This window comes from Ursus maritimus, unplaced genomic scaffold (genome assembly GCF_017311325.1).
Source record: "Ursus maritimus isolate PB19 unplaced genomic scaffold, ASM1731132v1 scaffold_8, whole genome shotgun sequence".
Lineage (NCBI taxonomy): Eukaryota > Metazoa > Chordata > Mammalia > Carnivora > Ursidae > Ursus > Ursus maritimus.
This window is the reverse complement of record NW_024426996.1, coordinates 43,713,359-43,727,036: the sequence shown is the minus strand read 5'-3', so window position 1 is coordinate 43,727,036 and position 13,678 is coordinate 43,713,359. Positions and strand designations below refer to the sequence as shown.

The following is a 13,678-nucleotide window of genomic DNA, read 5'->3' as shown; positions in this document are numbered from 1 at the left end:
ATGTTGCATGATTCCAGGGCATGTGAAAAGAAGAAAAACTTCTGAATTTTTATATAAAGTGGTTTTAATATCAACACCAACAACACAGTAAAGATTGTGCACAAAAGGGAAAACTGCCAACAAGTCTCACTCATGTCCACTCAAAAATCCTAATTAAATATTAACAAACAGAATCCATAGCACAGTGGAAGAATAATATACCATGACCAAGAGGGATTGCATTCAGAAATAAAAAAAATAATTCAATATTAGGGATTTTATTCATATAATCCATCCTGTGAATAGGTATGAGGAGAAAAATCTCACGAACATCACCATAGATATTGAAAGAGCATTTGACAAATTTCAACTTCTAGAATCAGTTTTCTTTAAATGCTCAGTAAAATAGTAATATATATGTACTTCCTTAACACAATAGCCCATATTTACATTAGTCCCAAGTCCAGCATTTTGCTTTCTGTGGGAATCATTCCAACTAAAATTAGGAAAAAGAAATGCCCACTGTCAGCACTGGTATTTAATATTGTTCTGAGATGCCAGCTAATGCAATTATTATTTTTTTTAAATGATTTTTTATTATATTATGTTAGTCACCATACAGTACATCCCCGGTTTCCGATGTAAGGCTCGATGATTCATTAGTTGTGTATAACACCCAGTGCACCATGCAATACGTGCCCTCCTTACTACCCATCACCGGTCTATCCCATTCCCCCACCCCCCTCCCCTCTGAAGACCTCAGTTTGTTTCTCATAGTCCATAGTCTCTCATGTTTCATTCCCCCTTCTGATTACCCCCCCTTTCTTTATCCCTTTCTTCCCCTACCGATCATCCTAGTTCTTATGTTCCATAGATGAGAGAAATCATATGATAGTTGTCTTTCTCTGCTTGACTTATTTCACTTAGCATTATCTCCTCCAGTGCCGTCCATGTTGTAGCAAATGTTGAGAACTCGTTCTTTCTGATAGCTGAGTAATATTCCATTGTATATATGGACCACAACTTCTTAATCCAGTCATCTGTTGAAGGGCATCTCGGCTCCTTCCACAATTTAGCTATTGTGGACATTGCCAGCTAATGCAATTAAATGAGAGGAAAAACAAAAAACAAAAAACCGACCAAGAAATACTGTATTAAATTGTGAAAAGGAGCTGACATGATCACTGTTTGCTGTTGATAAGAGTCTACCTGAAACTCATGAGAATTAACTAAAAAACTGCTACCACAGGTGTTTTTTGAATTCATCAAAGTCTTCTGTTACAAAATTAATTCACAGAACTCAAGAGTTTTCATAAGTAAAAAGGAAAAAAAAAGACAGCCATTTATAGTAGCAACAAAAAAATAAAATACCTTAAAATAAACTTACAAATAAATGTGCAAAGGCAATATGAAGAAAACTTGAAAATGTTCCTAAAGGGGCACCTGGGTGGCACAATCAGCTGGGCCACCACCGCTTGGTTTCTGCTTGGCCATGTCTCAGAGTCTTGAGATCAAGCCCCGCGCTGGGCTCTGCGCTCAGCCTGGAGTCAGCTTGGAGTTTTTCTCTCTCTTNCCCTCTGCCCCCTGCAACCGTGCACGTGCTTTCTCTCCCTCTCTCTCTCTCTCTCTCAAATAAATATATAAATCTTCAAAAATAAATCAGTAAAATGCTCCTAAAGAATATAAAGATGTTTGCTTTTCTCATTAGGTTTTCAATCTATCCAAGATTTATTTTTGCTTGAAGTAGGGACCTAATTTTAATTTTTTTCTGTAGGAATAATTAATATACGGGTCCCAGAACAAACTGGTCCCAAGCCCCACTGATTTGTAATGCCCAAACAATTTTCCCTAAATTTCTGTAAATTTAATGCACCAGCAGGAAGCTTTTTAAAGCTAGGCAAAATAATTGTGAAGTTCATATGTATAAAATATAATAATAATACGCAACTAATGAATCATCAAACTTTACATCAAAAACCAGGGATGTACTCTATGGTGACTAACATAATATAATAAAAAAATATTAAAAAAATAAATAAATAAACTATCAATATATTTTGTGACAAAAAAAATATATATATATATATATATACCTCCAAAGTATATCTGGAAAAGAAGAATGAGGGAGCCACACGAAGAGAGCCCCAGTATTTCCAATATTATAAAGGCATCACCTAAATACACAGGCTGATCAATGAAACCAAGTAGTGAGTCCAGATGTAGTCCAACACAGTTGTGTTTATGATGAAAGTGGCACCTCAGATCAGTACAGAAAAGATAAACACTTGGTAACCATCTAGAAAAACAATCAAATCAGATCCATACCTCACTCTACATCAGGAATAATTACAAATGAATCAAACATGCCTACGTAAAAAATAAAACCACTAAAGTAATCAAGAAGCATGGGAATTTTTTTTTATAAGCTCAGAGTGGGTAGGATAATTCTAACCTGACACAAATCCTAAAGCTTTACACAAATATGTCTGATAAATTCAAATACATAAAATTCAAGGACTATTCATACAAAAAATATGTATATGACAATTGAAAAACTGGGAAAAGTATTGCCACATATCACAAAGAGCTAATTTCCTTAATGTAGCTACATAGGTCCTACAAATTGTGAGGAAAGCATTAAAAAAAAAACCCAAAATTTTGCAAAGGATATGAACAGACAGCTTACAGAAAAGGAGATACAAATATATAAAATTTCATTTACACAGAGATGCTTAACACTCCTGGGATAAGAGAGATGTACATGAAAGCCACACTGAGATGAGATGTCAGAGAGCAAAGTGCCACACGTATCATTAACACTTGCCGGAAAGGTTGTGAGAAAATGAGCGCTCTTACATTTTTAGGAGGTATATAAATTGTACAGCTCCTATAAAGCATATTTTAATACCTACCAAAATTAGACACGTACATTCCCTTTGACCCAGAATTTCTATCTTGGAGGATTTATCCTTCATATATACTCACATAAATGGGAAAAGATGTGTAGGTAGGTTCCTATGGCAGTACTGCTTTAAGAGCAAAAGAGTGTATACCACTTAGATTCCCATTAAATTTTTTTAAAGATTTTATTTATTTATTTTAGAGAAAGAACACAAGCAGGGGGAGGAGACGAGGGGGAGGCAGAGAGAATTCCAAGCAGACTCCGGGCCAAGTGCAGAGTTCCCTGCAGGCGATCTCACAACCCCAAGGTCATAACCAATTGGAAACCAAGAGTCCAGTGCTCCACCCCTCTATTAAATTTCTTAAATAAATTGTGATATGTCCAAAGTAAGAGATACTAAGCAGGTGTAGAATGAATGAGGACACTTTCTGTGTACTGATGTGAAAAGTTTCCTTCTCAATACATATTGCTGAGTGAAAAAAGTAATGTACACAAGAGTATATGTAACATGTTACCATTTGTATAAAAATAATGATATAAGAAAATTTATTTCTATTTGTTTGTGTATGTATTAAGTATCTTGAAAGGACACAAAATAAACTAATAATAGAGGTTGTCTATGAGGAAGGGAACAGGCATCTTAGGGACAATGATGGAAGGAAACTTCAAAATCTTTTGATTTTTAAACTGCATGAACTTACTACTGAAATATGAAATAAATAAAATTATAAGATACTTCTATAAAAATTTACACAATCAATTTAAAAATAAAGTAGGCAATTCTCCATGTAAATATAAATTATCAAACATCTCAAGAAGAAAAGGAAATTAGATCAGTCATCAAATATCTGTTTGAAAAAGCAGCATGTCCAGAGATACATATAACTTCAAGGAGCAAATAACTTCTTTCCAATATAAACTATTTTAAAGATTGGAAAGAGACAAAACCTCATGTCCCAACTCATTTTATGATGCTAGTACAGCCTTTATACTAAAACTAAACAAATAGAGTGGGAAATTAGAAGCCAGGCCTCTTGTGAAATAACAGGACAAATGCTAAATAAAGTGTTAGGAAACTCAGACTAGGAATATATGTATTTTAAATGCCTCATGACCAAGTAGGATTTAATCCAGGTACTTTAAAAAAGTAGAAAACATATAAATTACAAAAATATTTTAAGATATATGGGAAAAATATGTATATTTTTAAAAATATCCACACACGTAACACACACACACACACACACACGCACACTTTAGACAGATTGGGACCTAAATATGAAAAGCAAATCTTTAAACCATTTAAAAGAAAATATAAACTTCCTTTATTACTTCAGGAGAGGGAAGAATTTATTATACTAAAAAAGGAAAAAAGATCATAAAAATTGAGAAATTTGATTAACATTTTAAAATTAAAAATAAGAAAAGAGCATTAAAAAATTTTAGGGCCAAAAATCAGAAGAAAATAGTGGTAACATATAACCGACAAAAGATTCAGAATATACTTTTAAAATACATATCAATCAGTTACAAAAGCAAACACACTATAGAAAAATGAGCAAAGAATATTAGCAGTTCTGTAACAGCAGAGGAAGCCCAACTAGCCCGCACACACGAAAGTCACCCAACTGAACTGTTTATCAAGGAAACGCACATTTTAAAATATATATACAATTTCTCAATGAATTGAAGGAACATATGAAGCTACCATCTGTTGGCAAGAACGAAGGAGACCAGTCTTCTCATTGCTTATAAGAATATAAATTAGTACAAGTACTTTGAGTCATGATTTCAAAATATCTAGTAATGCTAAGTCTGCACATAGTTTCTGACCCGATCATTTCTGGGTATAACTGAAAGAAACCCTTGCCCTTGTGTACCAGGTGATACGTACAAGGAAGTTCTCGGCAGCATTGTTCATAATACTAAGAAGTTCAAAACAAGGTGAATGATTAGCAATACGTTTTGGTATACTCATATAATGAAATATAGCAGTTAAAGGAATGTGTTTGCTCTTTATGTATCCAGGGGAAGGAAATTGAAATACAATGTTTCATTAAAAATCAACATACATATGATCTCCCTTAGGTCAAATGTTACAACACATAACACTATAGGTTGTTTATGCATCCATATATGATAAAAATATAAGCACACGGTTGCAATGAGAGCACATTTGTGCTGTTTGGGTTATGGGTGTGCGGGGGGTTGTTACCTAGTTCCCCATTCTAGTCTTCGTAGGGAGGTCAGCCCCTGGCTCTGTGCTGGCTTCCGGTCAGGCGCAGAGTCTCTCCTGCTGACCCCGCACAGCCCCTGGGTTTTTGGCTGTATCACCTGTGACTAACTTGCTTACTGTGGACTGACTTGAGAACTTTCCTTCTCCAGTTCTGCCTACTTGTCTTTAACACCTTTGTCCGTTCTAGACCTACTAATATCACTTTACGGGAGGCCACCTGCTGTCACCATGCCAGGTGGGTACCACATCTGCTGCCACATCCCGCTTCCTCCTAGCCAGTGCAGCCGTCTGAGACAGGGTGTGTGTCCCTTAAACTCTAAGCCCCTGCTATTTACCAGACCTTCCCTGGGTCTTGAGCCATTACTGGCACTGACTTTTTAGTTACAGAACTGATTCTTTCTCACTCCCATTTCTAGATTTCCTCAACATCCGACAGCAGTGCAAAGTGACACACATACCTCTTACCTAGTTTCTAGGTTTGACTCTACATTTACCCCCAGTTCATATTTACCGTCCGTTGGAAACTATATGCAGTTTTGTTTTGCTTTGACCTAAAAGAGCAGTTTTGATCTGAGTTTGATATTTTGGCTACCCTACTCTTCCTTTTGTTCCCAAAGAACAAAGAAAGTGCAGCACTCAGTTTTTTTTCTATATTTGTATTTTTTAAGAAGCCTTAGCTAAGCTCAGAAAGACAGAGTGTGTATTTTATCGTCCGTGATGCAGAGATATATGGGTAATTCCAATACAGACTCTACTGCCGAGCGCGCTTTGGAGTGAATGAGGAGTTTGGGTAGGTTGGAGTTGAAATCATTTCAGGAAAAATATATTTCTCAAGTTACAACGAAAGGCAATGAAAAACATGAGCTCATACAAATACACCTGGTTTACAACTTATCGGAAAACGCGCAGTAGAGATAAAGTTGTAATAATATTTTAGAACTGAAAAGAACAGGAAGTAATAAAACTTTTTAGTTTGGTCAAATCTTTACAATGTACATCTCTCAGAAATTTTGAAAATATCCACAAGTTATTCATGAATAAACGGAATTACCTCTTGTCTCAAAATACGTTCTGCCTGATTTCTGGTAATGTTTCTATGGTACCACCTGTAAAAGCAATAAAAATAATTTTAAAATTTTATCTTCCATTTTTTCCAGAAAAAAATACCCCTGCTTCATTTTCTTCATTTTTAAGAACTTTATTCCAGAACTGATTTTAGAAAGTTGAGTGTTTTTAATTCTGACAAACAACAATGTACTATTAAGTGTCATTAATTTAGTGTAATAGTTTTATTAATTGCTAAGCCAATATCTAGTTTATTCTATCATATCTCAATTTAGCTTTCTGACACATACTCAGTATATGATTTTGAGTGATTTAATCTCCTGAAAATTTTCATGGAAGGTATGTGGTTAAGAAGTCATCATCTTCAATAAACATTTACTGAGCTTTGGTAGACAAACTAAAAAATATCCATTTCTTTCTTTGCTCTCAGGAACTTCCTATTTACATGCTTTTATATGTGCTGTGTTACCTTTCCAAAATTAAAACTTACTCTGACCCATGTGACTCCCCCCAAGTATGTTAACTTGTAGTAAAGTTAGTGGTTTAATAACGTAAATGGAGCAACTACTACTGCCCTGCTCCAAACACTTCCTTATCTTTCTGCTTGTTCTCCCCTCATGCTAAGCTTCGGCCATATTGGGATTCTTTTCTTCCTCAAATGCACTAGGCCCCTTTCTGCCTCCTATCTTGCTGTTTCGTCTGTAGGAAACATAACATGAAATGACTTTAGAATATCAGAACCGCTCACAGTAAACATAATTAAATGAGTAGAACTGAAACTCATAGTTTGGCAGGACCAGACCTAGTCACTGAGCAAATGTTGTACAGGAAAGAGAGAGGAAATGGTAGAATAAAGGAGAGAGAAAACAAATGGAAAAGCTTTCATTTCAAAATAAGATTTTAAAAAGGGTTAATGTAATATTACCAGAAATGCTATTTTTGTGGACAGTGGAAGGAAGAATGCATATATAACCATACATTGAGTCACAGTGGGTAGGTCAAATGGTGGCTACATGAAACTCCTCTGACTTTGAGGACAGAATCTGTCTTATCTTGTGGACTAACCTGCAGTAGTAAAAAGCTGTCACTAAATTAGAATGGTCAGGTATTAAAAATACTAATGGCCTCAAGTTTAAAAAGACGAAGCATAGAGTATAGAGGATGACTACAGGTGATTCTAGACAAAATAACTGGGCTACTTATCACTAGTGGGGGCAAGAGTTAATTGTGATGTTGGCCTGTGAATATCATTCAGTACTTTTTAATGAACATTCATACTGGGGGAGGGACTTTCAGAATGAGTCTGAGACCTCTTGTTGTAGAAAGAAGAAATTCTTTCAAAATAAATGAGACAGGGCACCTGGTGGCTCAGTCAGTTAAGCATCTACCTTCAGCTCAGGTCATGATCTCAGGGTCCTGGGATCGAGTCCCACATCGGGCTCTCTGCTCATCTGGGAGTCTGCTTCTCCCTCTTACTCTCCCATTGTACTCTCCCTCTCTCTCTCAAATAAATAAAGTCTTTTTTAAAAATTTAAAAATAAATGAGACAAAGTTAAAGACACAGAGGACTAGTTTAAAGATGCTCTTACTTGCTAAGCTGTGAAATTTGGGTGCTAAAAGGAAAATAATAATTATCTCTCACTAAAATGCATCAGGCTGTGAAAAGCCAAGATTGCATAATGATACTCAAAAAGTTCATATATGAGGCGCCTGGGTGGCTCAGTCTGTTAAGTGTCCTACTCTTGGTTTCAGCTCAGGTCAGATCTCGTGGGTCTTCGAGATTGAGCCCCACATGGGGCTCTGAGCTCAGTGGGGAGTCTGCTTGAGAGTCTCTCCCTCTGCCCCTCCTCCCACTCATGCAAGTACGCATGTGCGCGCACTCTCTCTCTTTCAAATAAATAAAACTTTTTTTAAAAAAGTTCACATAAATTGTTTTTTTCTACATCTCTCACCTGTAATCACATTAGTGTTAATTTTGTTGTTTTGTACTTTTATTACAGTGATAAGTAATATAAGTAAAAGTATTAATTTTGCTTAAATATAAGTTAAAAATCCACCCACGTGTGGATGTCATTAGAATGACTTCAAAGTAGTAAGAGAAGAACCAGAGACAAGTATATGATGAATTTTATATCCTTTAAAATAATGCAGAATTTCAACATTCAGAAAAAAGAATAGATGGATATGATATAGGAGAGGTGGGGGCATAGTGTTTCAGAATTTCATCTGGCTGAATCAGATAGTGAAAGAAGAGTGTTGTGGGGTTTTTTTAATAGGTAAGGCTGCAACTCTTATACCTAGACAACACTGATTATAAAACTCATACTGAATGCTGTGGACAGAGGGCTTGGGGTGGGGCTTCTAGTGGCATATGAAAACCATCCAGCATGTCCAACTGTTGTTGAGTACAAACATCTTGTGTACACGTAAGCCTCGGGTCCACCTGTCCCAATCTTAGAATCAACAAGTAGCAGTACTGTGGTCTCAAGTTTTCAACCTAGAAACTCTATTAGATCTAAGAAGGTAAATCTGCTTCTCTTAGTCCTTTCTAACCCTAAGAAGATGAAGCTTTCAGTATAGAGATAATGCAACAAATTAGACTCATACTTCTGTAAAATTCAGCATAAGCAATGCGTTTGATATTTAAAGTATCTATTATTGGGGTGCCTGGGTGTGCCAGTCAGTTAAGCATCTGCCTTCGACTCAGGTCATGATCTCGGGGTCCTGGGATGGAGACCCATATGGGGCTCCCTGCTCAGCAGGGAGTCTGCTTCTTCCTCTCCCTCCACCCCTCCCCCTGATTATGCTCACTCTCTCTCGCCTACTCTCTCTCTCAAATAAATAAATAAAATCTTTTAAGAAACTAAAGTATTATGTTAAGAGAATCTGACATATTAGGGTTTTTTTGCCTCTGATTTTAAAAGCATAATTAATTTTAAACTTATAATTTAAAGTTTAAGGGAATTTGACTTTTTAAATATTTGTATGGTTAAGAGAATTTGGCTTACCACATTTAAGCTTAATTTATTAGATTTCCGGGACCATATGTGGACTTACAAAAGGCTATTGAAATTGTGAATTTGCCCTGTCAGGCATGTAAAAAATTTAAACGGAAAATTGAATTCATTCAGTTTGTTAATGCAAGTGAAATGTTTCGGGAAATTTAATTAACTGAGCTTATAAATAGGACTGATTGTTTAAGGACACTGTTGAGTTTGAATTAAGGAGACTGTTCTTGTTTTTTTAGATTTATAAACAGTATATCAAGATTTGAAGGCTTACTGAAAACCAGGTTTTCACATTGTAATGTTGATAATGCGGATATTAATTTAAAACCAAAGTAGTCATAAATATTTCGACGTATAAAGGTTCCCCTGAGATGTCAGAAGCCTTACACTAACTTAGCATTCCTTCCGCCATCCACCCCCTGACTACATCCTACTTCCTTTAGACCTCAAGTCACTTCCTCATCAGTCTTCCCCATCCCAACATTCTCATCTTTTAACCTTCCCCATTGATTTCTCTCGGTCATACCATTCCTTCATGACCCCACAATTTAAAATTTTATATTTATTTGTGAATTTGAGGTTAATGTTTACCGTCTATTCCCCCATGAAGCCATAAGTTCCACGAACACAGGGAGTGCCTCTACGTGTTACATGTTGCTTCTCCAAGGCTCAGAACAGCTAACATCGGTACATCATAGGTGGACAATAAACAAAGACTGAACAGAGGAAGTGACTCACGGGCTGAAGTAATATGACATGTGGTAGCTCTGTAATAGTGGGCAAACTGGAAATGCCCTTCCTGTTAGCTTCACAGTCCTAGAATGTATCAGATATTTACTATGTCCTACATGAGACAGGTATCATGGTTCCCAGTTTTCATTATCATTTGGAGGTTTATAGATATTCGGTAATTTTGCCTACAGCCCAAGCGCTAGTCAGTGGTGATGTCAGGATTTGAATTCAGATTTCTCCAATTTCTAAGCCCATACTATAGTATTTCAACCTAGGACCGAAATTTCTACAGTCATGAGAACAGTGCTTGGCATATAGTAAGTGGTGGATATATTTTAGTGATTTATATTGGTAATTATTATACCCATATTTTAATAAATCCCTTTAAAAAGAAACAAAAATTAATTTTTCACAATTAGATAATTATAGTAGATAACTTTTAAAGACACATAAAGCCAAGAAAATGAGATGATTATTCTAAGTTCAGGGTAGTTTAATTCAAATTACCCAACACCTACAGTATGAACAAGCTGTTAAGGGCAGACCCCAACCATCATCTAAACTAAGGAAGCAGCAAGCAAATTAATGAATAATGAAAGGAAGGAAAGTCACACTGTGGGTTAGTGAGCATCTGTTCACTCACTACCGGGCACTGTGTTGGTACTTTCACACGTCTCCTTTAATCTCCTGGAAAGTCTGACCCGGGTTTACAATATGGAAAAAAAAGTCTTCTTTTTCTTAACAGACTTTCACACAGAACTTCCCCTGACCTGACCTTCAAAGAGACCTATCGTGAGGGGTGGCTCCAGTTGGGGGCAGTGGCAAGCCCCCCAAGAGGTCTGCTGAAGTGAAGGTAAGTAGTTGTGAAACTGTCTGGCCTCCAGGTGGGCTTAAATTAGTAGCAAGGCAAACACCTAGGGGCTGGGCGGGAGGGGTTGGTTCTCATTCAATTTATATTTGCTGCCTGGTTCTCTGAGAAGCACCTGTCTTCATGCCTCAACCCACATCACCTACCACCACCTGGCTGAAAGCATATGCTAATTGCAAAGCAAGTATCTAAGGGGGGGGGGCACTCAAGTGCTAAAACTTATGCAAACCTGAATTTATAAAAGACCAGGACTACTCCCAGCTCTGCCACTGTCTGCTTATAAAGTACTCTCACGACCTTAGTTTCTGATCTGCAGAATGGGAGGCTAGAAAAGTGATTGCTAAGATCTCCATCTTCCAAATCTATCATTGTGACAAAAATAGGTTTCTAAGCAGAACCCTAGTGAACACACCAAAAGTCCCCCCCCCCCAAACTACAGCATTAGCCTACTTCTCATCTTCAGCTATTTATAAAACATTTCAAAACAGGAGCCAAAATATATTGTGTGTCTCTATGTTAGGTTCAATTTACCACTCATTAAAAAACTAAGGTCATTTTTGAAATACTTATTTTTCCATTTAGGACATAGCATAAAACAAGACCAAGATGAGTGTTTGGTTTCCATGCAGTCACTGTTAAAACAAACCCAAAAAGGTGGTCATACAAAACAAAACAAAAAGAAGTTTAAGAAAAAGAAGTTTCTGAATCAACTATTATAAGGATCAAAGATCTTTCAAACTAAAGCAGCCAAATGTGTTACTTTCTTTTCCTTTTGTAGACCAAAACCAGCTTCTATCCCCGTAAGCCGCCCAAATGTACCCGATTTTCATAGATAACCATAGAACATATTTTGGAGGAGACTTACTCATATATTTCTAAATTGGTTAGTTTGTTTTCAGTCACATAGTTGCTTGGGATTAAGCCTTCATTCCTACAACAAAAGACAAAGCAAAAATCAAATCGCGTGGCACATTTGTGGCATCATCGTGACAACAATCCTTTTAAAACCTCAAGGACATGAGAGGAAATCAAACTCGTTTTACTGATTAAATTGCTAAAAGAAGAAAAAGGATTTTTCATTTCCATATTCAACCAAAATCTCTGTAACGATAAATACTAAGATTCTGACTTACAATAGAAATAATTTAAGATGTTTTGGGACACCAAAATTTTTCGAAGAGGAAGAGCGGTACTTACGAGATCATTGGGATGTCATAATGACTAGATTAAAAACACGGCAACCACAAAGATACAACTTAATTCTTTTTAATTGCTGCAAAATAGATACATTAGATATTCCAGTTTAGCCATGTCCCTGTTAGAGCAATGCTGCACAGAAACATGTGAACAGGCGTTCTTGTGCACAGGGAAAGATACCAAAGACAGATACCAGATTGCTGGGTCACCAAATATGTGCATCTCCCCTTAGATACAGCAAATTGCCATTGAAGGAAAATATACCAATTTAGAACCCATCAGCGGGAAGGGGTTTCTCTTTTTCTATACCTTTATCAATGAAATTTGAAATTAGAAAATTACAAAAAGATCTCCATGACATTGTTGAGAAATCCAAGCAAGTTGCAGAACAATGCATAAAGCATGGTAAGAATTAGGAAACTAAACCTGCAAATAAGAACGTATATTTCAATATGTGTGTGGAAGTGCATTGAAAATTTTCTGGAAGGATACTCGCTAAGTGAATACCAGTGCTTGAGTTTGGAGGCATTATTTATCATGGCTGCATATTATAAAAAGTGATATTCACTTAGTAACTTTGAAATTAAAAATTAATTCATTTTTCTTTTAAAACCTGAGTCATGCCCACGTCCAACTGTAGGAGGGCTAATGACATGGTTCTGAACCTACTCATAACTCTTTTCCCACTGAAAAGTCTCCATCACATGTTAAGTCGAAACTAAAAACTGATAAGAGAGCCAAATCATCAGGAAAATATAACTAAAGAAAGAGGTATATAATCTAGATTCTTCTAATACTTAGATACTTATCATCTCCAAATCATCACAAAGAATAGAAATCAAACGCCAGCACTGTCTCCCAGGCAGCCCAGATCCCCTTCAGAATGGGCTACCGCGGACTCCAGTCAGGCATGAGCGATCTATTGCCCCCAACATGATGAAGTTTGCTTGCAACCCAAGGTCTTTTTTTCCTTCCAATTTAATTCGGCAAGTACTGCCATGTTTACTTCCAAAACTAGTCGTTGCAGAAATGTGAAAACGAACGAGATACTGTTTCTGTTCCTACCTTAGAGCTTAACAGAAAAAAAAGTCAAATACTCAAAGACAGTATAAATCAGAAAAAAACCTATATGGTAGAACATATTATTCCCATTTTACAAATAAACAAAAATGCATTAAAAATAGAACTACCATATGATCTAGCGATTCCACTTCTGCTATTTATCTAAAGAAAATGAAAACACTAACTCAAAAAGATGTGTGCAACCCTCATGCTCATTGAGGCATTATTTATAATAGTCAAGATATGGAAACAACCTAAGTGTCTGCTGATGGATGGATGGATAAAAGAAAGAGGTATAGGGGGCGCCTGGGTGGCACAGCGGTTAAGCGTCTGCCTCCGGCTCAGGGCGTGATCCCGGCGTTACGGGATCGAGCCCCACGTCAGGCTCCTACGCTATGAGCCTGCTTCTTCCTCTCCCACTCCCCCTGCTTGTGTTCCCTCTCTCGCTGGCTGTCTCTATCTCTGTCAAATAAATAAATTAAAAAAAAAATCTTAAAAAAAAAAAGAAAGAGGTATATATGAGGTATATATATGTATATAACAGAATATTAGTCATAAAACAGGAGAAAATCTTGCTATTTGCAACAACATGGTGGATCTCAAGGGCATTAAGCTAAGTGGAGTCAGAC

At 36.6% G+C, this 13,678-nt stretch overlaps 1 protein-coding gene across 4 annotated transcripts in view; it reads right to left on the bottom strand.

The window, feature by feature from the left end:
• Positions 1 to 13,678, bottom strand: part of TXK (TXK tyrosine kinase) — a 57,675-nt gene that overhangs the window by 23,674 nt on the left and 20,323 nt on the right. For all 4 annotated transcript variants that reach the window (XM_008701458.2, XM_040624989.1, XM_040624990.1 and 1 more), the window contains 2 exons: positions 11,656 to 11,721; positions 6,169 to 6,223 (listed from right to left, as the gene is read on the bottom strand). In XM_008701458.2, the coding sequence (XP_008699680.1) occupies positions 6,169 to 6,223; positions 11,656 to 11,721 (121 nt within the window). The remainder of the gene's footprint in view (positions 1 to 6,168; positions 6,224 to 11,655; positions 11,722 to 13,678) is intronic.